We start from the raw sequence: 22,080 nt of genomic DNA on the forward strand, positions 1-22,080 counted from the left end.
AGCTCTTTGAACTGCAGCTGAAATATCAGGTTTAGAAGTCTGCAATGCAATCTTCTTGCTGCCTTTCCCCATTTGAATATTTTCACTGCAACATTTGAGACCACACATTGAATGTCGATATTGAGATTGAGGGGAAAAAAACCCTTAAAATATCAAAGCAATGGCACCCAGCATATACAGGGCATGGTGATTTAAAAGAAAAGTCTGAAAATACTTGACTTACTTATAAAATAAATCCTTTATTATGCAGTGTAATGAGTGAACTTGCGTAATTTTGTGCAACAGTGAGTTACAACGTGGTCTTATTTCATATACATAAAATGTGTACAATAGTAGAAAATCATGGAATGCAACATTGTGCTTAACTACTGGTATCACAACAAAAGTAAATGGTGCATTTCGATTCTTTCTTTCCGGAACATTTTGAGAAAAATACCTATTTCTATAATAAAATATGTTTTGAAGTCGCCTGAAGAAAAAATATTTCTTCTGTAAACTGCACTTGCCAGCTCAAGCAGACATTCCGCAATTTCTTTAGTTTAAAGCCAAATAGAGGGGAGCAGACACTGGTTTGCATACAAAAGATGCAGAGTTTAGAGGTCACTTTCGCCATAGAGCGCTGTGGAGAAGGACATGTAGTCCAAGGAGCCCGGAACGGCATCCGGCCCACTGTATGGTGCCATTCTTGCGATGCAGTATTCTGCCTGGTCTGGAGGTAATTCACGGCGCAGTTCATCCGCCGTGATGTAGTTCTGCAAGATGGAAGAAAATAAGGTCCTTCAACACAGCAGCTTCGTCTGTTTAACATATAACCTGGACAGTCTCCCACAGAAAAAGTTATGGTGCAGAAAGAGGCCATTCGGCCCCTTGTGTCTGCACTAGCTAAAAGGGTAAAAAATAAACTAGTTTCTCATTTTAATCCCATTTCCAACACCTTGTCCACAGCCTTGCAGCCTTTAGACGCAGTTAAACGTTTCAGCCTCAACCACCACCGTAGGCACTGAATTCCAGATGCCCACGGTTTCAAGTTTTTCTTCATGTCCCTTCTAATCCGTCTACCAATTCTAATTCTCAGACAATTCTATTAAAAGCAATTACCTTGGGAGGACTTCCGGTGGTGGCCATGGAGTGAGTGGTGCACATTTGGTAGCTCCCGCTCAAGGTGGATTTTTTGGTCCTTTTCCCCATTTGCTGGGCGGATGTTTTGGTGGAAAAAGGTGTAGAGGTCATTGGGGAAAGTTATACTCCACTGCTGGATGGATCCATGGACCAGAAGTGGGTCGAGTAGAAGGGAGCAGTTGGAGCAAGAAATTCTTTGTGCGCCACAGGTGAAGATGGTGGAGAGTAAAGGGTCGGCCTTGCCTGTCCAGTGGTCAACAGAGCAGCTGGTAGACTTCTTAAATGAGAAGTTCAGCCGGCATAGGAGGGAAGCCCAGGAGGACCTAGCCAAGGTGGTGGAACCACTAAAAGTGGGTATCGATCGGGTAGAGCAGAGGCTGGAGACTCAGGGCCAGGTTATCTGGAAAGTGGAGGAGGTGGTGGGGTCCTCGAGGTGCAGCTTACCTCGTTGGTGGCCGAGATCGAAATGATATGGGAGACCCAGAAGCGGCTAAAGAAGAAGGTAGAGGATCTGGAGAACCGCTCCCGGAGACAAAACGTAAGAATCGTGGGGATGCCCGAGGGCCTCGAGGGAGCAGACGCTGGCTCATATGTAGCCAAGGTGTTGGAGATGTTGATTGGGGAGGGGGCCTGCGACCGCCCCCTGGAGTTCGACCGGGCGCATCAGGTGCAGATGAGGAAGCCGCAGGCAAACGAGCCACCGAGGGCGATGCTGGTGCGTCTTCACCAATTCCTCGACAAAGAGAAGATATATGGTGGGCAAGGCAAATGAGGAGGTGCACCTGGGAAGGCAATGAGTTCCGGGTGTACCAGGACCTGGGCGCGGAACTGGCAAAAAAGAGAGCTGGGTTAATCGAGTGAAGGCTGCCCTCTTCAAGAAGGGGATGAAGGTTGGGATGCTGTAACGACCTGCCTCTGGATGACTCACAATGGCCGAGAACATTATTTTGGGACACCAGAGGAGGCGATGGAGCTTTTCGGAGACAAAGAACTGGCAAGAGAGGGAGGACATTGAACTGTGGAGGAGTGAGGAGATGTTGGCTTTCTTTGCCTTTTTTGTTTTTATTGCCTTTTGTTTAGTGGCTGTGGGAGAACCTCACTTCTGAGAGATGTTTTGCTGGGTTCTCTGGCGGGATGTTTGGGGAGCATGGAGAGTGGGTGCACCTTTTTCTTATTTCATTGTTTGTGCTATGGGGTGTGCGAAGGGGGGTGGGGAGAAGGGGATGAAATTGTTGTTTTGTTCAGGGGAGGAGGTGGGAGGAAGAGGGGGGGGGGGGGCTCCTGACAAAGGTATGGTTGCCTGTGGCGCAGCAAGGTGGTGACGGTGGACATTCAAAAGTGGGCCTGGAGGGTTGGGCGGCACAAGCCGGGGGCTGGCCCAAGAGAGGATATGGTCGATCGGCAGTGGGAGGGGGCAGAGTGCCCCCCGACCAGGTTGGTCACATGGAACGTGAGAGGGCTGAGGGTTGAATACAAATGGTTGCATGTATTCGCGCACTTGAGGAGACTGAAGGCGGACGTGGCCTCTTTGTAAGAAACACACTTGAAGATCGGGGACCAAACTAGGCTAAGGAAAGGGTGGGTAGAGCAAGCCTTTTATTTGAGCTGATATGTGAAGACGCAGGAGGTGGTGGTGCTGATAAACAAACGGGTGGCGTTTGAGATAGGGAATATAGTGGCAGATTCGGGAGGGAGGTTTGTGATGGTGAGTGGGAAACTGGAGGGGATGCCAGTTGTTTTGGTGAATGTCGATGCCCCAAACAGATGTGGAATTCATGAGGCGGTTGCTGGGGAAGATCTCGGGCGCGATTCTCCGCTCCCACGCCGGGTGGGAGAATCGCGGGAGGGCCGCTCTGGCACCGTTTTTCACGGCGACCCGCGATTCTCCGACCCGGATGGGCCGAGCGGCCTGCCGTTCCTGACCGGTTCACGCCAGTGGCAACCACACCTGGTCGCTGCCGGCGTGAACATGGCGCCAAAAGCTGGTTTGCGGCTTGTGGGGGGCGGAGAGGGGAGTGAGCACCATGACCGTGCTCGGGAGGGGACTGGCCCGCGGTCAGTGCCCACCGATCGTCGGGCCAGCGTCTCAAAGGGACGCCCTCTTTCCCCTCCGCCGCCCCGCCATATCAAGCCGCCACATCTTGCGGGGCAGCGGAGGGGAAGACGGCAACATGTGCGGCTGACGTCATTAGGCGCGCCGGTCGCGTCACTCTCGGTGCGCCGGGCCTTGATGCCAGCGACAAGGCCCCATGGCCGAGATTTACGGCATGGCCCTCCTAGTCCCCCCGGGGGGGTGGGGGAAATAGGGGGCGAGGAGCAGCCTCCGACGCCGTCGTGAACCTCTCCGGGTTTCACAACGGCGTCGGGCCTTGCGGAGAATTCCGCCCCTCAGACTGGACTTACACCAGTTGATCATGGGAGGGGATTTCAACACTGGATTTGAACAGGTTTGGTCTGGTCGAGCCCGAGTCGGGGTAGGGGTCGGCGAAGTTGCTGAATGGGCTCATGGTGCGCATGGTGGGGGGAAATCCGTGAAGGATTGGGAAGCTGACGGTGAAGGAGTTCTCCCATGTGCGCAGGGTGTACTCGCTGGTTGGTTATTTTGTGGCGGACAAGATGCCGCTGACGTGGGTCGTCTGATACAGTTGCTAAATGTGAACGCCAAACTGTTGGCAAAGATCTTGGCCTCGCGAATTGAGGACTGTGTACTGGGGGTGATGGGGAAGACCAGATGGGGTTCATAAAGGGGAGGCAACTACCGGCGAATGTCAGGAGATTATGGAATGTGATAATGGTGCCCCTGGAGGGATAGGATGTGGAGGTGGCGATGGACACAGAGAAGGTGTTTGATCGGGTTGAATGGGAGTACCTGTGTGAATTGTTGGGACGGTTCAGGTTTGGGCAAGGGTTTGTAGATTGGGTCAGATTGTTGTATAGGGCGCTGGTAGTGAGTGTACGGACAAATCGGGTGAGCTTAGGGTACTTTGGGCTACACCGTGGGACAAGGCATGTTGCTGTATACCTTGGCAAGAGGGTTATTGGCCAACGCACGTAGAGAGTCAAGGAGTTGGAGAGGGAATGCGCTGGGGAGGTTGCGGGGGGGGGGGGGGGGGGGGGGGGGAGAAGGAGGTGACAAGCACAGGGTCTCGCTATATGCGGAAGACCTGTTGCTTTATATCTCGGACCCATTAGGAGGCATCGGGGGATTTCTGAGTGTTTTAGAGGAGTTTGACTGGTTTTCCAGATATAAGCTAAACACGGGGAAGAGTGAGGTCTTCCTGATCGAAGCCAGGGGGCAGGGGAGGAGTTTGGGCGAGCTGTTGTTTAAGGTGGTGGGAGCAAGCTTAAGGTATTTGGGCATGCGGGTGGCGCGGGGATGGGAACAACAGCACAAATTGAATCTGGAGCGTTTGGTGGAACAGATGAGGGGATATTTGAAGAGGTGGGATGTGCTGCCACTGTCGCTGGCGGGGTGGGTGCAGAGCGTGAAAATGACAGTTCTGCCGAGGCATTACTTTGTTTTTCAGAACCTCCCGATCCTCATCCCCAAATCATTCTTTAGGAAAGTTAATACTTTGATTGGTGTTTGTGGGGTGGGGAAATCCCCATAGGGGCTGGCCTTGCCAAATATAATGAATTATTATTGCGCAGCGAATATTGCTATGGTAAGGAAATGGGTAGTGGGCGAGAGCTCGGCGTGGGGACGGTTGGAGGTGGCTTCTTGCAGGGTTACGAGTTTGGGGGCATTGTTGACGACACCTCTGCCGTTCCCGCTGGCCAAGTTCTCCATGAGCCAGGTGATGGTGGCATCCCTGCGGATGTGGGGACTGGTGGTGGCAGCATCTGAGGTTGGAAGGTGCCTCAGTGTTGGCACCAATTTGCAGTAATCATACTTTTTCACAGGGGGGTCGGGGGGAGGGTTGGATGCGGGGTTTCGGGGGTGGCGATAGGCAGGGATCAAATGGTTTGGGAGCTGTTTGTGGGGAACAACTTTCCAAGTTTAAAGGAATTGGTGGCGGGGGGGGGGGGGTGAAATGGAGGCTGGATTGTGGGAGGAGGGGGAATGCATCCTCGTCATGTGCAAGGCTTAACCTTATCCAGTTTATGGTAGTTTACAGGACACATATGACTGCGAACATGATGAGCAGGTTCTTTGAGGATAGGTGTGGGTGGTGCACGGGGAGGCCCACGACCTATGTTCACATGTTCTGGGCATGTCTGTAGCTGAAGCAGTTCTGGCAGGGGTTCGCAGATGTAATAATCGTGATGGCAAAGGTGAAGTTGGCCCAGAGTCCAAAATTGGCGGTATTTGAGGTGAGATACGCCAATGCTGTGGCTGTTGCCTCTCTGATATCCTGGAGGCAGATTTTGCTGGAGTGGAGGGACTCGGGGCCTCCGAAGCCAGGGGTGAGCTACCTGGCGGAGATCCTAAGTCTGGAGAAAATCAAATTTGCCTTAAGAGGGTCAGACTTTTTCAAGGAAAATTGAGGCATCAGAAGTCAAGGGGGGGGTTTACAATGGGGAAGACAGGACAGGAGGAGAGGAATGTCAAGGGAGGTTAGGGCGTTCGGGAAGTTATTTATTTATTATGAGGTTTCTGTTAGTTCTTAATCTTGTATTGGTTTGTGTTTAATGTTTATACAAATGCCTTCATAAAAATATTTTAAAAAACAATTACCTTGTTCCATTGTTAAATTTCGTACAAATTCTCATTTACTTTCTGTTCACAGAGGGCTTCACTGTTAATTACACGGTTCTTACCCTTTTTGTTTTTATAAAAATCAAAAGCTTAAACATTTCACTCTGTAGAAATGGTACAGAGCACAGGGGTTTGAAAAAAATTCTTCAGAAGATCAAGTGGAAAACATTAAAAAAAAAATCAAACTTTGAACAGAGTATGGGAGCTAGATTGCACATTAATGAAGGAGACATCAAAGGAAATTGCATTTGTCAACCATTATATGAATCACTTAATATTCAGTTCCATTCAAATGAAGGGAACAGGATATGAAATGGAGGACATAACAGACACCTGATCCAAAAGCTCATGTTTTTGTGTTCCTGTCATGTCCAATATCATCCTCTCAAATATTTCAGTTTGTTGGAATAGTATAAATAGAATGCAAACGTCTAAATCCCAATGAAAACCTTTATAACAATGTCCACACCCTCCAAATCTAATAAAAATGCAGTCTCACAATACATATAATGATATAAATGCCCATTTCTGCCCCGAATGAAGAGATAAACGACATTGAATGAACGGAAAAGAAGTCAGAATCTTCACCATGACGGTATTAAATTCAAGAACTCACCTTGTCACCTGCTAGAACTTTAAACGAGGCCATGACCTGATCCGCAGTGTCAGTGTCTGTGGTTTCCCGAGACATGAAGTCCAGGAAGGCCTGGAACGTTACGACGCCCATGTTGTTGGGGTCAACAATGTTCATGATACGTCCAAACTCTGCTTCACTCTGAAATCATCAACCACAGCAATTGTACCAATGTCTTGTCAGAGTCAAAGTTAAAACAAAAAGAGTGCATCATTTCCCACATTACTGCCCATGTTCAGTCTGGTGGAGCTCAGCATGTTCAGTTACATATCTCAGCAATTTGCAGCAGCAAAACTGTACTCAGCTACGGAGTAACGGCCGACGGTGGTGACACGGTACAGCCAAAGGTTAGGCAAACACAAATATGTGCCAAATTTCTTGTGGGAAATGTGAGCACAACTCTGATTCAGAGTTGTGATTTGAACCCCATATTCCAGGACTGGAGTGCAAAATGAAGGCTGACACTTTGGTGCAGTAATGAGGTAGGGCTACATTCTCACACACGCCAACTTCTGCTGGAGATGCAACTTCTGCTGGAGATGTAAAATCAAGGACCTGTCTGATGTGCAGACAGACATAAAAGATCCAATGACATTTCTTTCCCTCTCGTAAAGTTGGCCAGGGATTTCTCCTGATCTTTTAGCCTCAAAATAAATCAATTGGCCAATTAGCTCACAACTACTGAAGCACACATTTGCTTACACATCATAAATAGGGAATTAATTGGCGGGATTATTTTTGGAATGTGTTGAAATGCGCAGCATGGTAGCACAGTGGTTAACACTGTTGCTTCACAGCACCAGCATCCCAGGTTCGATTCCTGGCTTGGGTCACTGTCTGTGCGGAGTCAGCACGTTCTCCCTGTGTCTGCGTGGGTTTCCTCCGGGTGCTCCATTTTCCTCCCACAGTCCCGAAGACGTGCTGTTAGGTAATTTGGACGTTCTGAATTCTCCCTCAGTGTACCCGAACAGGCGCAGGAATGTGGCAACTAGGGGCTTTTCACAGTAACTTCATTTCAGTGTTAATGTAAGCCTACTTGTGACACCAATAAAGATTATTATAAAAAGATTATTATAAATGTGAAACGCCCTAATGGACGTTCAAACTCGTCTTTCTATTATGCCACTGTTCCAAGCAGAATTAAATCATCATTTGAACACAAAACATTCCCCAGTTACTTGGCTTTTGACATCCAGCAATTCAGGGTTTGTAAGGGAAGGAGGTGGGAAGAGGGAGATCTGGGGAGAAAATTCCATAGCTGGAGGCAGAGAGTAGCAGAGAACACAACTGGCACAGACCCAACAAAAGGGTGAGGGAAGCAGTTCTCAGGTTCAAAATGGTTACAGGTAGGGAAGGGCGAGTCCACGGAGAGATTCAAATGTAAGGATGAGAATTTTAAACATGAAGCATTAGGGTACCAATGTCAGCAAGTTGGAATAGCTGATCCTGGCAAGTTTAACCTAAGTGGTGAGGTGGGTGATGGAGGAAGCCTTTATGATCGACAGAATATGCAAACTCACTTCCAGATCAAAAAGGGCAGCGAAGTTTGCAAAGCTTTTTCTTCAACCTGAGACAGTGGCAGATAGGGAGATGGAGTGTGGCACAGAGTTTGTATCGAGGGCCAAAGGCAAATGTTGCCAGTGTTGAACTGGAGGATGTTAGTGTATCCAAGACTGGATGCTAGAGCTGTTAACAATGGCACTGAGGGTTTGAGAAAGGAGATGGCGAGGTGAAGCTGGGGTCATCAGCATACATGTGGTAGGTGACCCAATGGCAATGGATGATGTCACCAAGAGGCAGCTTTTATGAGGATGAGGAGGGGACCAATGCTGATCCAGGCAGGAACCTCAGATACAATGATGCAGGGGTAGGAAGGGAAGTTAGTGATAGACCAGCTGCCTTTGATAGGTAAGAAAGGCATTTGCCAATGGCAGTCGCACACAGCTTGGCAATGGGAGAGAAGGTTTTGGGGAAGATGGTCGGGGTGATTGTGTCGATGGCTGCTGACAGACAAAGTCTTATTTACAGGACTCTTAAGATTCTTATATGTATTGTTAAAAATAAAGGAGACCTAACCAGCATTACCCTCCCTATAATAATAATCTTTATTAGTGTCACAAGTAGGTTTACATTAACACTGCAATGACATTACAGTGAAAAGCCCCTAGTCGCCACACTCCAGCGCCTGTTCGGGTACACAGCGGGAGAATTCAGACTGTCCAATTCACCTAACAAGCGCGTCTTTCGGGACTTGAGAGGGGAAACCGGAGCACCTGGAGGAAACCCATGCAGACACAAGCGAACGTGTAGACTCCGCACAGACAGTGACCCAAGCTGGGAATTTAACCCCGGTCCCTGGTGCTGTGAAGCAACAGTGCTAACCACAGTGCTACCGTGCCGCCCAGCAGCAATGTGCACCTGACATGGGAAGTCAGTCAACTGACAGTGAGGTAAAACTCTACCTGCATCTCACCATTGAAGCAGGACAGGATCTATGCCTGCTGCAAGGCAAAGAACACAATGGTCAAGTTACACTCCAAATTCAGGGGAAAATGACATTTATTCCATCTTCAATGTGTCCAAACCTCTTTCTCTGCAGCCCTCACAGGTTGAGTCTGACCATCAACCCACAACAAGGCGAGGTCACCTTCATTGGTTAACTGATCAGGAGTATAACAGTTTAGATAGATGTCTCCCAAACTGGAATTTCAACAGTTTTCTCCCCAATTTTATGCTCCCGGCTTAAAAAGCTATTTGGGTCCAGTTCCACAGGTGCTGGTCACCCCCTGGGACACGGATCATTATTCCGATCTGTGCCACAGCACCAAGTGTCAGCAGAGTATTCCATCTCAGTAGGGGAACAACTACAATCAGGTCCCAACACTCATCCAGACAGAAGCCAGAGCTGATTTCCTCCTCAATCCAGGGGTGCATAGGTGGGTGTATAGCCCCCTAATTGTCAATCTGGCTAAAATCAGCAGAGATTGGGAATTAAAACCCAGATTGTATAGATTAACGGTGTGTGGCCTCAACCAAATGAGCCAAGGTGGCAGTTGAGAGTAAAGAGGATCTTGGTCATAGTAATAGGAATTCAGATTAAGCGTTGCTCCAGTAGAAAGCTGGGTGGCTGTGGAAAGTTGGTTGCTGTCTTACTGTCCTTTTCAGTGACTGTTGACCAATTGCCTAAAAATGGCTAGTTACCTCTCAACACAATACTGGAAAGAAAGGCAGATAATAGTTACACGGCACAGCATCAACCTTCCTTACCTGTTCGGTAAAAGCACAGGTTCATTAACTAAAAAACTGTTGAGTGGGCATTTGTGATCTTCTGGCTTGATAAATTTACTTGCTATCATTCTGAGGGGAATGAAATGCAGTCTCCAAAACAAGTGTGTGAAATTAAAAAAAAGGCCAAAGAATCGCCAGGCAGGGTTTATAAGAATTAAATAAAAAAAATAAAATTCCACCTGATTGATTTGGGTTTGAATCCAGAGGTGTGAGGACAGTTTGCCATCCAGCTACACCATACAGTCCCTCTCTGCAAATACTATTTTCACAATTGACTTACGAAACACATCTGTATTTTATGCAGTCATGAATTCCCGTCAGATAAACTGCATCCTGTAATTAGATTTTCATTTTTTGCAAATCAATCCCATTTCCCTCACTGCCTCTGAAAACCGCAGAGGACTGAGTTCTGGAGGGCTCCCCTCTCTGTGTTGGCACTAATTATACTCCTCCAGCCATTAATAAGCTGCAGCGTAACAGGGTGCTCTTTATTATTCAGTTCATTGTGAAAAGCATGCCCCAGTATAAATACGATGATGAGCAATCCTCTTCCCCTACTCTATTCATGCCTGCACCATCCCCAGACATCAGCAGCTTCAACATTACAATCATGGTCTTGCAACAGCATGCAGCTGAATGGGTGACGGAATTCAATAAGTAAATCATCAAGCTTCCCCATCATTTATACAGCATAGCCTTCCTGTCAACAGCTCTAGGATTCATTGTGCAAGGCTCTTGAGGCTATTAGGAGCGCTGCAAATCAGGACAAAGGACCTTCACACCATTCCTCGGTTCTGCATGCCTGTTGAACAAGGCACTGTGACAGCAGCCTCCATCGCAAAACTACCCCCAAGTCCCACAAATGGTTTTGAAATCATTCCATTTGCAAGACATAGATGCCTTAATGAGAATTCATGAATGTTTCAAGACTATTTCATAAATTACATGTCAAAAAGAATCCACACAAAATGGGGGGGGGGGGGGGGACGGGGTATTGAACATGCTTGCTGTCGTTACAACTCTTACACTCGGAATTGAAATAAAATCCAGACTTACGAGTCTAGAGAAATTCCCAATGATCTAAAAATACGTTTTTAATATGATGCAGATTCCAGCATACTTTGTGGAATTGTACGCATGGGTGAAGGCCCTTCAGCCCATTGTGTCTGTGCTGTCTCTTTGATTTAGAGCTATCCCAACTCCCCTGGTCTTTAATTCCCTTTGGCTTTGAAGCTGTTTCCTTGTTTAAGTGTTTGCCTCATTCCCTTTTGAAAGAGACCATTACATCTGCTTTCAGGCATTGCACCGCAGAGCAGAGAAACTGCAGAAAGGAAATCTAATTTCCTGTTTATTATCTGGAATTATGGAAGACCGAGAGGATGCCACCTCATTAAATCTGAAAAGAAATTGCTTTAATGTGTTCCCATCCTCTTCTTTTTTTTGAGAATCTTTGTACATGATTACATTTATTCAACTCTTCTTTTTCAATCACCAGTTAGCGAGGTCCTGAACATCTTCTCAAACATAAAAAAAACACACAAACCATACTGAACATTAAAATTTTTACTGACGTTACAGTTCTCTGCAAATTGCTTCATCCAAAAGCTGCAGTGCCCTCTAACTGCCACATGTTTATATAATAACAGACAGAACAGGAAGAGGCCTCATTCAGTCCCTCAGGCCGGCCCCACCATTCAAGTAGATTAAGAGTTTCCCAAAACCGTGGGTCGCACCAGTTGGGTTGCGGGACGAGCAATCGGGATCGCGAGTTCTGAAACAGCAATGGCGGCTGTGTACTGGAGGCTCAAATTTGTCAGTCCAGGAATTGGCTGTGAGGTACCTCTTCAAATGTGAGAGATTTTTTTTTGCCTTGTTTGTGTTGTTGAATCCCACGAGCTGAGGCCCAATCACTGACACCAACACACAGCTTGCAAAGCGTTTGAGTGTCCGAGCTGTTTCTTGTGCCTGTGTCCCTGCTGTTTAACCCCCCACCTCCACTCAACAACTCTTCCCCCCCCCCCCTCCCCTCCACCCCCAATTTTCTCTCTGGTGTCAAGCCAAGTGCGAAGCATGAAAATGGGGTCACACCAGAAAAATATTTGGGGAGCACTGAATTAGATCATGGTTGATCTCCATCTCAACTCCACTTGTGTGTGTTTGGGTGATATCCTATGATAGCTTTACCCAACATAAATCTATCTATATTTAAAAAAATATCCCATTTGTGTATCGCCTCAATGCAAACCCCCCCCCCCCCCCATCCAAAACAAGGCCACCTGCATTTTGTTCTTAAAGTTGCTTCTTTTTGCTGCAATCTCTCACAGCTACACTCTAATATATAACGTTTCTCCCTATCTTTAGTTCGGATTAAGAGCCAAAACATTTTCCAGTATCCTCTGTCCTTGTTTCAGATTCCAGCATCTGCCGCATTTTGCTTACTTTGGGCGGGATCCTCCGGCTGCGCTCACCCGGCGACCGGAAATTCCTGCCCGAGGTCAATGGACCTTTACATGGTCCGCGTTCCACCCGTGGTGGTCTTGCATCGGGTGGGGCAGAAGAATCCAGCCCAATAAATCTATCCTGGTCTTGAAAGCTCCCAGAGTCCCCTAGTCTTATGGGTATACAGAGCTCCAAACGTACGTTCCCTACCTTTATATTTTTGAAAGTCATCTCCCTGCAAAACAGATATACCATTTTGGATACTGTTGAGGGAGATGACTTACCAGAGGAAGGCAGCAGCAGCCAGGTTCATGGCACCATGGCTGGCTCTGCTGCACAGGAGGCTGGAAGATTAATGGCAGGGCTATAGTGATTGGGGACTCGATCATAAGGGGAATAGACAGGCGGTTCTGCAGACGCAATTGAGACTCCAGGATGGTATGTTGCCTTCCTGGTGTAAGGGTCAAGGATATCTTGTTGCGGCTGCAGGACATTCTTGGGGGAGGCGGGGCAAGGGTGAACAGCCAGCTGTCGTGGTGCATATAGGCACCATATAGGTAAAAAACGGGATGAGGTCCTACAAGCTGAATTCAGGGAGTTAGGAGTTAAGCTAAAACGTAGGACCTCAAAATGTAGTAATTTCAGGATTGCTACAAGTGCCACGAGCGAGTCAGAGTAGGAATGACAGGATTGATAAAAATGAATGTGTGGCTCGAGCGATGGTGCAAGAGGGAGGAATTCAAATTCCTGAGGCATTGGAACCGGTTCTGGGGGAGATGGGACCAGTATAAACCGGATGTCTGCACCTAGACAGGACTGGAACCAATGTCCTCGGGAGGGAGGGGGGGTTTCTAGTGCTGTTGGGGAGGGTTTAAACTAATGTGGCGGGGGATGGGAGCTGATGCAGGAAGTCGGAGGGAAGTAAAACGGGGACAGAAACAAAAGACAGTAAGGGGAAAGTGTAAGGCAAAGAAGCCATAGTCAAAAATCAAAAGGGGCCACAGTACAAGGTACAGTAGCCAAGGAGAGCTCAGTGAATAGGCCCTGTAATACTAAAAGGAATAAAATGGGAAGTGAAAACATAAATGGAAAGTGAAGCAGCAGGTTATTTCATGAAGATACGGGTTCAACGATAAGGAAAATTAGGAGAAACGTTAAAAGGAAAACTAACTTACGACAGGTTACTGATAGAGGTGTTAAGATTCAAAATGGAGGTATAAAAGCCAACATAAGTGTACTTTACCTGAATGCTCGTAGCATTCGGAATAAGGCAAATGAGTTGATGGCGCAAATCATTGTGAATGACTATGATTTAGTGGCCATTACTGAAACATGGTTAAAGGATGGTCACGAATGGGAGTTAAATATCCAAGGGTATCAAACTATTCGGAATGACAGAGTGGATGGTAAGGGAGGTGGTGTAGCTCTGTCATCCGGGATGACATTGGTGCTATGGAGGATAAAGTCACTGATAGGAGTCACTGATAGGAGTAGTCTATAGGCCACCAAATGGTAACATTATAGTGGGGCGGGCAATAAACAAAGAAATAACTGATGCATGTGGAAATGGTACAGCAGTTATCATGGGGGATTTTAATCTACATGTCCATTGATATAACCAGGTCGGTCAAGGCAGCCTTGAGGAGGAGTTTATGGAATGTATCAGTGATAGTTTCCTAGAACAGTATGTAATGGAACCTACGAGGGAACAAGCGATCCTAGATCTGGTCCTGTGTAATGAGACAGGACTGATTAATGATCTCATAGTTAGGGATCGTCTCGAAATATGGTGGAATTGAAAATACAGATGGAGGGTGAGAAGGTAAAATCAAACACGAGTGTTTTGTGCTTAAACAAAGGAGATGACAATGGGATGAGAGAAGAGCTGGCTAAGGTAGACTGAGAGCAAAGACTTCATGGTGAAACAGTTGAGGAACAGTGGAGAACCTTCCAAGCGATTTTCAACAGTGCTCAGCAAAGGTTTATACCAACAAAAAGGAAGGACGGCAGAAAGAGGGAAAATCGACCCTGGATATCTAAGGAAATAAGGGAGAGTATCAAATTGAAGGAAAAAGCATACAAAGTGTCAAAGATTAGTGGCGGATTGGGAAGTCTTTAGGGGGCAACAGAAAACTACTAAAAAAGCTATAAAGAAGAGTAAGATAGATTATGAGAGTAAACTGGCTCAGAATATAAAAACAGATGGTAAAAGTTTTCACAAATATATAAAACAAAAAAAGAGTGTCTAAGGTAAATATTGGTCCTTTAGAGGATGAGAAGGGAGATTTAATAATGGGTGATGAGGAAATGGCTGAGGAACCGAATAGGTATTTTGGGTCAGTCTTCACAGTGGACGACACAAATATCATACCAGTGACTGATGGAAATGAGGCTATGATAGGTGAGGACCTTGAGATGATTGTTATCACTAAGGAGGTAGTGATGGGCAAGCTAGTGGGGCTAAAGGTAGACAAGTCTCCTGGCCCTGATGGAATACATCCCAGAGTATTAAAAGAGATGGCTAGGGAAATTGCAAATGCACTCGTGGTAATTTACTAAAATTCGTTAGACTCTGGGGTGGCCCCGGCAGATTGGAAATTAGCAAACTTGACATCACTGTTTAAAAATGAGGTAGGCAGAAAGCGGGTAACTATAGACCAGTTAGCATAACTTCAGGGAAGATGCTGGAATCTATCATCAAGGAAAAAATAGCGAGACATCTGGATGGAAATTGTCCCATTGGGCAGACGCAGCATGGGTTCATAAAGGGCAGGTCATGCCTAACTTATTCAGTGGAAATTTTTGAGGACATTACCAGCGTGGTAGACAACGGGGAGCCAATGGATGTGGTGTATCTGGATTTCCAGAAAGCTTTTGACAAGGTGCCGCACAAAAGGTTGCTGCATAAGATAATGATGCGTGGCATTAAGGGTAAAGTAGTAGCATGGATAGAGGATTGGTTAATTAATAGATAGCAAAGAGTGGGGATTAATAGGTGTTTCTCTGGTTGGCAATCAGTAGCTAGTGGTATCCCTCAGGGATCAGTGTTGGGCTCCCAATTTACATAGATGATCTGGAGTTGGGGACCAAGTGCAATGTACCCACGTTTGCAGACGACACTAAGAGGAGTGGTAAAGCAAAATGTGCAGAGGATATTGGAAGTCTGCAGAGGGATTTGGATAGTTTAAGTGAATGAGCTAGGCTCTGGCAGATGGAATACAATGCTGACAAACGTGAGGTCGCCCATTTTGGTCAGAATAACAGCAAAAGGGATTATTATTTAAATGATATAATATTAAAACATGCTGCTGTGCAGAGGGACCTGGGTGTCCTAGTGCATGAGTCGCAAAAATTTGGTTTACAGGTGATTAAGAAGGCAAATGGAGTTTTGACCTTCATTGCTAGAGGGATGGAGTTTAAGACTAGGGAGGTTATGCTGCAATTGTATAATGTGTTAGTGATGCCACACCTGGAGTATTGTGTTCAGTTTTGGTCTCCTTACTTGAGAAAGGAGGGGGGGGGGGGGGGAAATCTTATAGAAACTTGTAAAATTATGAAGGGAATAGATAGGATAGATGCGGGGAGGTTTTTTCCACTGGCGGGTGGAAGCAGAACTAAGAGGCGTAGCCTCAAAATAAGGGGAAGTAGATTTAGGACTGAGGAGGAACTTCTTCACCCAAAGGATTGGAAATCTGTGGAATTCCCTGCCCAGTGAAGCAGCTGAGGCTCCATCATTAAATGTTTTCAAGATAAAGATCGATAGTTTTTGAAGAATAAAGGAATAAAGGGTTATGGTGTTCGGGCGGGAAAGTGGAGCTGAGTCCACAAAAGATTATTAATAATAATAATAATAATAATCACTTACTGTCACAAGTGGGCTTCAATGAAGTTACTGTGAAAAGCCCTAGTCACCACATTCCGGCACCTGTTCGGGGAGCTCAGTATGGGAATTGACTCCGTGCTGCTGGCCTTGTTCTGCATTACAGTGGTTTAGCTCACTGTGCTAAACCAGCCATGATCTCATTGAATGGCGGAGCAGGCTTGAAGGGCCAGATGGCCTACTCCTCTCATAGTTCTTATGTTCTTATGATGTAAGCTGAAGAAACTAGTCATTAAAAAAACCCAAACTTGTGGTTCCTGTTAAGAAGTACTTGAGATTTGCACAGTGTGTCTAATCATGTCATGGGACTTTGCTTCTGTGCTATGACTTCCAGTCTGCACCAATTCTGGGGCCAACCTGCAGAGTTAATCAGGCATTCTTCCGAAGTAGAAAACCTAAAGGTCTGGACATATTACTGCACAACGTTTCCACAACAAAATACCGTGGGGTCCTGCAGCTTTAGTTCTGTGTTTCCATCATCTTAAATAAGACTTTGAAGGAAACACAGGTAACCAGTGTTTGGATAAAGCAAGGTCACGAAACTGCACACAACGAACACCAATTAACATAGATCGCTTACATTCATCACCAAGCTTCAGAACCAGGCCTTAATATATTGAAAATAGAAAGAATGGGAAGTCACCATACCAGATTGTAACCCATGGAGATAAGGCAAGCTTTGAAATCATCACTGTCCATCATTCCAGTCCTCTTCTACAGAGAGAGGAGGAAGGAGACAACAACAGGACAAAAAAAAAACAAGAGTGAAAGGTAATCACGACAAGAAAGAGGAATGGGACAGCAAAGTGCGAGACAAGCCAAATGGAAAAAAATGTTTCAACAATGAATCAAAGTGGGAGAATAAACACAAGAGAGACCAAAATAGGTGAAAAGCAGACAGTGTGGTTCAAAAGCCATGAAGAGGAATCATGGAGAAAATGATCAGTTGAATGGGAAGACAAGTTACAAAAAGAAAATGCATCACAAACACAGACAGTAGGTCAAGACAGATTAAAAAAAAGGAAAAAAAAACATAAGTTTAGTTAATTCAATGTACTGGATTGGAACACTTCACATCATACACTAGCAGTTAATACCTGTGCGTCATTTCCAATATCGTACCCCAAGCTGATGAGGCAGGCTTTGAACTCCTCTGCTCCGAGGGTGCCAGAGTGGTCCTGGGTTAGGCAATGCCATGTGGAACGCCATGCATGGTGACGGAGACAGCAGTTGTTGGGTGAGGGAAAGGGTGGGTAAAGAGTGAAGAGTTGGGAGGCGTCCATGCAAAGTGGAAAATGGGGGAAAGGGAGGAGGTCATGCATATGGAAAGAGGAAAACAAAGTGCACAAAATTAGACATCACAACGGTTCAAACATCATGGTCCCAAATGATCTAGCTTCATTCCGAGACTAGCAGTAAGCTGAACTCTTCAGTGGCTTGTCTGACAGGGACAAAGAGTAACAATTCATTCCCTCCTAATCACAAGAGGTCAATTGGTGAGTAACTTAGCTTAAAGTTAAGAGCCAGAGAGGAAGAAATGTTAATAATTAACAATAACTAACTCCTGAAGTTCTGAGAAATTCAAAAGAAAGTTTTCCACTAAGGTCTCCAGATAACCACCTCGGGTCCTCTGTGGAACAATTCAGCAGCGTGCTGTTGTACGTTTGCTCCCTGAAGTGGTCATGGTACAAGCTGCCCTGGCTGAGGGCTGGTAGGAATGGAATAGACTACTCAATGGAAGCAGTTTGCCAGTCCAGGTCTCTACTTTCCCTGTCCATCAAAACGTTGTGGCTAATTTATGGAGTGCTGATGGTATGGTTAGGAGGTCCAAAGACCCATTTGCCTTATGCGGTAAGACAAAGACACTAAATAATTGTTTATTTTTTAATGATACAGAAGAGGAAGAAAATTAAAAATTAAAAAAGGAAAAGGTAACATAGAATGTGCAGAAGGAGGCCATTCGGCCCATCAAGTCTGCACCTGTCCTCCGAAAGAGACCCCACATAGACTGACTCCACTGCCACATTCCTGTAACCTACACATCACTGGACACTAAGGGGGAATGTAGCATGGCCGACCACCTAACCTGCACATCTTTGGACTGTGGGAGGAAATCGGAGCACCCGGAGGAAACCCATGCAGACCCAGGGAGAACGTGCAAACGCCAAAACAGACAGTCCCCCCAAGGCTGAAACGGAGGCACTGTGAGGCAGTAATGCTAACCATTGTGCCATCTTTGACACCCCAATATGACGGGGCATCTTGTTTTTGCATGCTTGCAACCTCAGACCAATGCAGAAAATTAGTCTTTTCCAGAATAAAAATTGTGAATCCAAAATTATCATTTAGATCTCCCTTCACCCCATTTCCCTCTTACAAATAATTGTTAAAATTCATCCCCGTCAGTCTCCTGTCAAATCCATGATATTAGCAAGAACAGTTTGGTTTAATATTCAGAAGTACTGTAAAACAAACAAGATATCAACACAAACTTACAATAGAATTTAACAAAGCTGCGCATCCAAAAGTGGATGCATCTTTTAATGCAGTGACAAGAGTGCTCAGGGCTAGGATATGCAGGTGACAGCAGTGCAGTGACAAGAAGGCAAGTGCAGTCGGGATTCCAAAGTAAAACATATTTAACTCTTCAAAAACGAATTGTTCAATCGACATTAAAAATACATTCATTTTTTTCATCTCTCCAACGCGTTATTCTACTTTTCGCAACATTTAATCAGGCCTTGTACTGTGGCAATTGCACTGTCATTTAATAACAAGAACTTAAGCACATCACCAAGTTTTAATATTCGCCTTAATTTAAGAAACAAACATAAGGGTTCTAACTGTTAACACGTTGTTTGTGCTTTTAAGCAACAATTTCGCAACAGGAATGCATTATCCAACTTCAACAAGGAGAGGAATTGCACAATCCTCACGGTATTCATTTCATTTTTAAAAAATAATACGTGCTCCTTTGTTTTCTCCTCAGGCCATACACCATCTCCGCACTGGTGCCTGCCAAAGTGCTCTGACCAAGCTGCCAAGAACAGCAAGTGATGACTTTCTTCCCCTTTCCGAGTCCCCGGGATCAGCAATGCAATGGCATTGGGAATCCTAACCTCCAGCTCCCCCAGAGAGTTAACCCAAGGAGACTAGTGTCCCACATGAATGCTGTGGAACGTTAGGGTGAGGGTTTACTCAGGGAGTTTCCCAGCTCTGTAGGGGCACTGGCCAAGTTGGAAATTGAGAGGGAATTTAATACTGACTTTGTAAATGGTCTGTGATGCAGAGGGAATAGTGCAGGGAAGGCAAAACAAAAGGAAACATACAGAAAAGGTATTGAACTCTGCACAGCGTTTGTTCTTCATCTAATTGGGAACTAAATTCATTCTTTGTGACTCATGTTTTGTTATTGTTGGCTGTGAACCAGCACCAAGCAGGGTGATAATGTCTTAGGAAGCAGATCGCGATTGTCACTCGGCATTCAGGGCAGCAAACTGCGTCAACAGCCTGACATGTGATGGCCCAATGTCACGAAGTACTCATCCCTCAGTGGAGCACCAGCTCAATTTCACTCACACCAGAGTTATTTAAATTTAGAGTACCCAATTCATTTATTCCAATTAAGAAGTAATTTAGCGTGGCCAATCCACCTACCCTGCACATCTTTGGGTGGTGGGGGTGAAACCCACACAAACACGGGGAGAATGTGCAAACTCCATACGGACAGTGACCCAGAGCCGGGATCGAACCTGGGGCGCGATTCTCCGCTGCCCACGACGGGTCGGAGAATAGCGGGATGGCCTTCCCGACATTTTTCCCAACCTCCTGCTATTCTCCCCCCACCCCACGGCCGCCACACGACACGAATCGCTGCTCGCCGTTTTTTTACGGCGAACAGCGATTATCCCCTGGCCGATGGGCCGAGTTCCCAGGCCTTTACGGCCGTTTTCACGAACGCAAACACACCTGCTCTCACTGTTCGTGAAAACGGCCGCAAAGTGCCGTCCCGGACAACCATGGCACCGATTGGCACGGCCGCACCACGGGGAGCGGGTCCGATACCCACGCACTCTTTGTTCCTCCGCCACCCCGCAGGATCAGTCCGTGGGGCGGCTGAGGGGCATGACGGCCCGCGCATGCGCGGGTTTGACGCATATGCGTGATGACGTCATCCACGGGCTGGAGCCGTCCAACCCGCGCATGCGCGGCTGACGTCATCGTGCGCGTCAGCCGCCGTGACGCTTGGCGCGCGGGCTTAGCGACGGTCGCTAAGCCCGCAATGCCTTTCTTCACGGGGCCGCGCTGCTAGCCCCGACCGGGGGGGGGGAGAATCGGGTCCCGGGAGGGGGCGCGGAGGCTGCCGTGAAACACGGTCAGTTTCACGGCGGCCTTTACGACTCTCCGCATTTGCGGAGAATCGCGCCCCTGGTATTTCAGAGCCATGAGGCAGCAGTGCTAACCACTGTGCCACCGTGCTGTCCTCTCACACCAGAGTGAAACAAACAATGACAATCTTTGTGCAAAATTGAAGAAGAAAATGCTGCATGTGATGAATGGGCTTGAGGGGTTGATTCGTCTTCTCCTGCTCCTTTGTTCCTTTCATTTGCCACCCCCTCACCCCACTGTCCCCCTACCTATAAGAACTCAACAAATAGGAGGAGTAGACCATATGGCCTGTCCAACCTGCACTGCCATTCAATATGATCATGGCTGATCTTGGGCTTCAACTCAATTTTCCCATCCATATCCCTTAATTCCCTGAGAGATCAAAAATCCCACTCTTAAATATATTCAATGATGGAGCATCCACAACCCTCTGTGGTAGAGAATTCCAAAAATCCAGAACCCTGGGAGTGAAGTAATTTAACCTCCTCTTGGTTCTAAATGACTGGCCCTTTATCTTGAGGCTGTGCCCCCGTGTTCTAGATTTACTGTCTTAAATACTTTCACTGCTATGTTGTTCCACATAGGATGAAGCTGGTTTCATAGAATCAGATCCATGCAGTATAGAAGGGGGGCATTCAGTCCATTGACTTTACACTGACCCTCTGAAAGTGTACGTAGCCGAGGCACACTCCCCCGCCCTATATCCACAACACCACAATTCCACCCAACCTGCACATGTTTGGACTCTAAGGGGCAATTTTAGCATGACCAATCCACCCAACATGCACATCTTGGGACTGTAGGGGAAACCGGAGCATCCTGAGGAACCCACGCAGACACGAGGAGAACATGCAAACTCCACAGTCACCCAATGCCGGAATTGAACCAGATCCCTGGTGCTGTGAGGCAGGGGTGCCAACCACTGTGCCACCTTTAAAAAGGTAATTAAACCTCCACACCCACTGCTTAATGTTTGGCCACCCTTCCCCTCTCCTTGACGCCATGAAAGCTAACAGTCTCCCTGTAGCTCATTGGAATGGTCATTCTTCATTAATGTGTGTGTGTGAACAGAGTGTTGGCAGGCAGTTCATGAGAGGAACAGGAGAGAGGGGAGGAAAACTGAAGGGTGAGGAGAGGGCGGGATGGGGGACGGCGACTCTGGAGCAGAGGATGATCCAGTCCCAATCGAAAGACAACTGTAATTTTTGAGCTACTAAATAATGATCAGACACAAAACGGTTTCCTCCCCTCCCAGGTTCACAGATGCTGAAAAGTATTTGGTTGCCAACATCAGTTAGTTCCTTAAGCTCAGGGATCAAACCAGTAACCTCAGGATCTCCTGGTATTTACTCGCTGTATCAACATGGAGCAGAGTGCAATTCTATTTTAAATTTAAGTTCTGTGGGAAGGGAGAAGGCAAGAAAAATAAAATAGTATCGGTGTGGAAGACATTTCGCACTAAAGGGCAACTGTTACCTAGAGGTTTTGTATCAATGTGAGTTTTTAACATGCACATTGCGGTTGAACAACTGCCATCGGCGATACTTGCAGGGAAATGCTTACTGTACTGGAGAGCGAATCTGCAAAAATAGAGGTTCTCCGACTGGAGGTCAATGGGAAGGCCTTTTGTGT

General features: G+C 46.7%; 1 protein-coding gene across 6 annotated transcripts in view; it reads right to left on the reverse strand.

Moving 5' to 3' along the window:
* Positions 1 to 219: 219 nt before the first annotated feature.
* The window catches only part of actn1 (actinin, alpha 1), a 230,981-nt gene continuing 209,120 nt past the window's right edge, over positions 220 to 22,080 (reverse strand). For 2 of the 6 annotated variants that reach the window (XM_038784860.1, XM_038784870.1), the window contains exons 19-22: positions 17,157 to 17,237; positions 16,708 to 16,773; positions 6,435 to 6,593; positions 220 to 752 (exon numbers count right to left, since the gene is read on the reverse strand). In XM_038784860.1, the coding sequence (XP_038640788.1) occupies positions 594 to 752; positions 6,435 to 6,593; positions 16,708 to 16,773; positions 17,157 to 17,237 (465 nt within the window). In that variant the 3' untranslated portion in view covers positions 220 to 593. The remainder of the gene's footprint in view (positions 753 to 6,434; positions 6,594 to 16,707; positions 16,774 to 17,156; positions 17,238 to 22,080) is intronic. The other 4 variants (XM_038784898.1, XM_038784907.1, XM_038784879.1 and 1 more) reach the window with 2 other exon arrangements.

This window comes from Scyliorhinus canicula, chromosome 2 (assembly GCF_902713615.1).
Source record: "Scyliorhinus canicula chromosome 2, sScyCan1.1, whole genome shotgun sequence".
Lineage (NCBI taxonomy): Eukaryota > Metazoa > Chordata > Chondrichthyes > Carcharhiniformes > Scyliorhinidae > Scyliorhinus > Scyliorhinus canicula.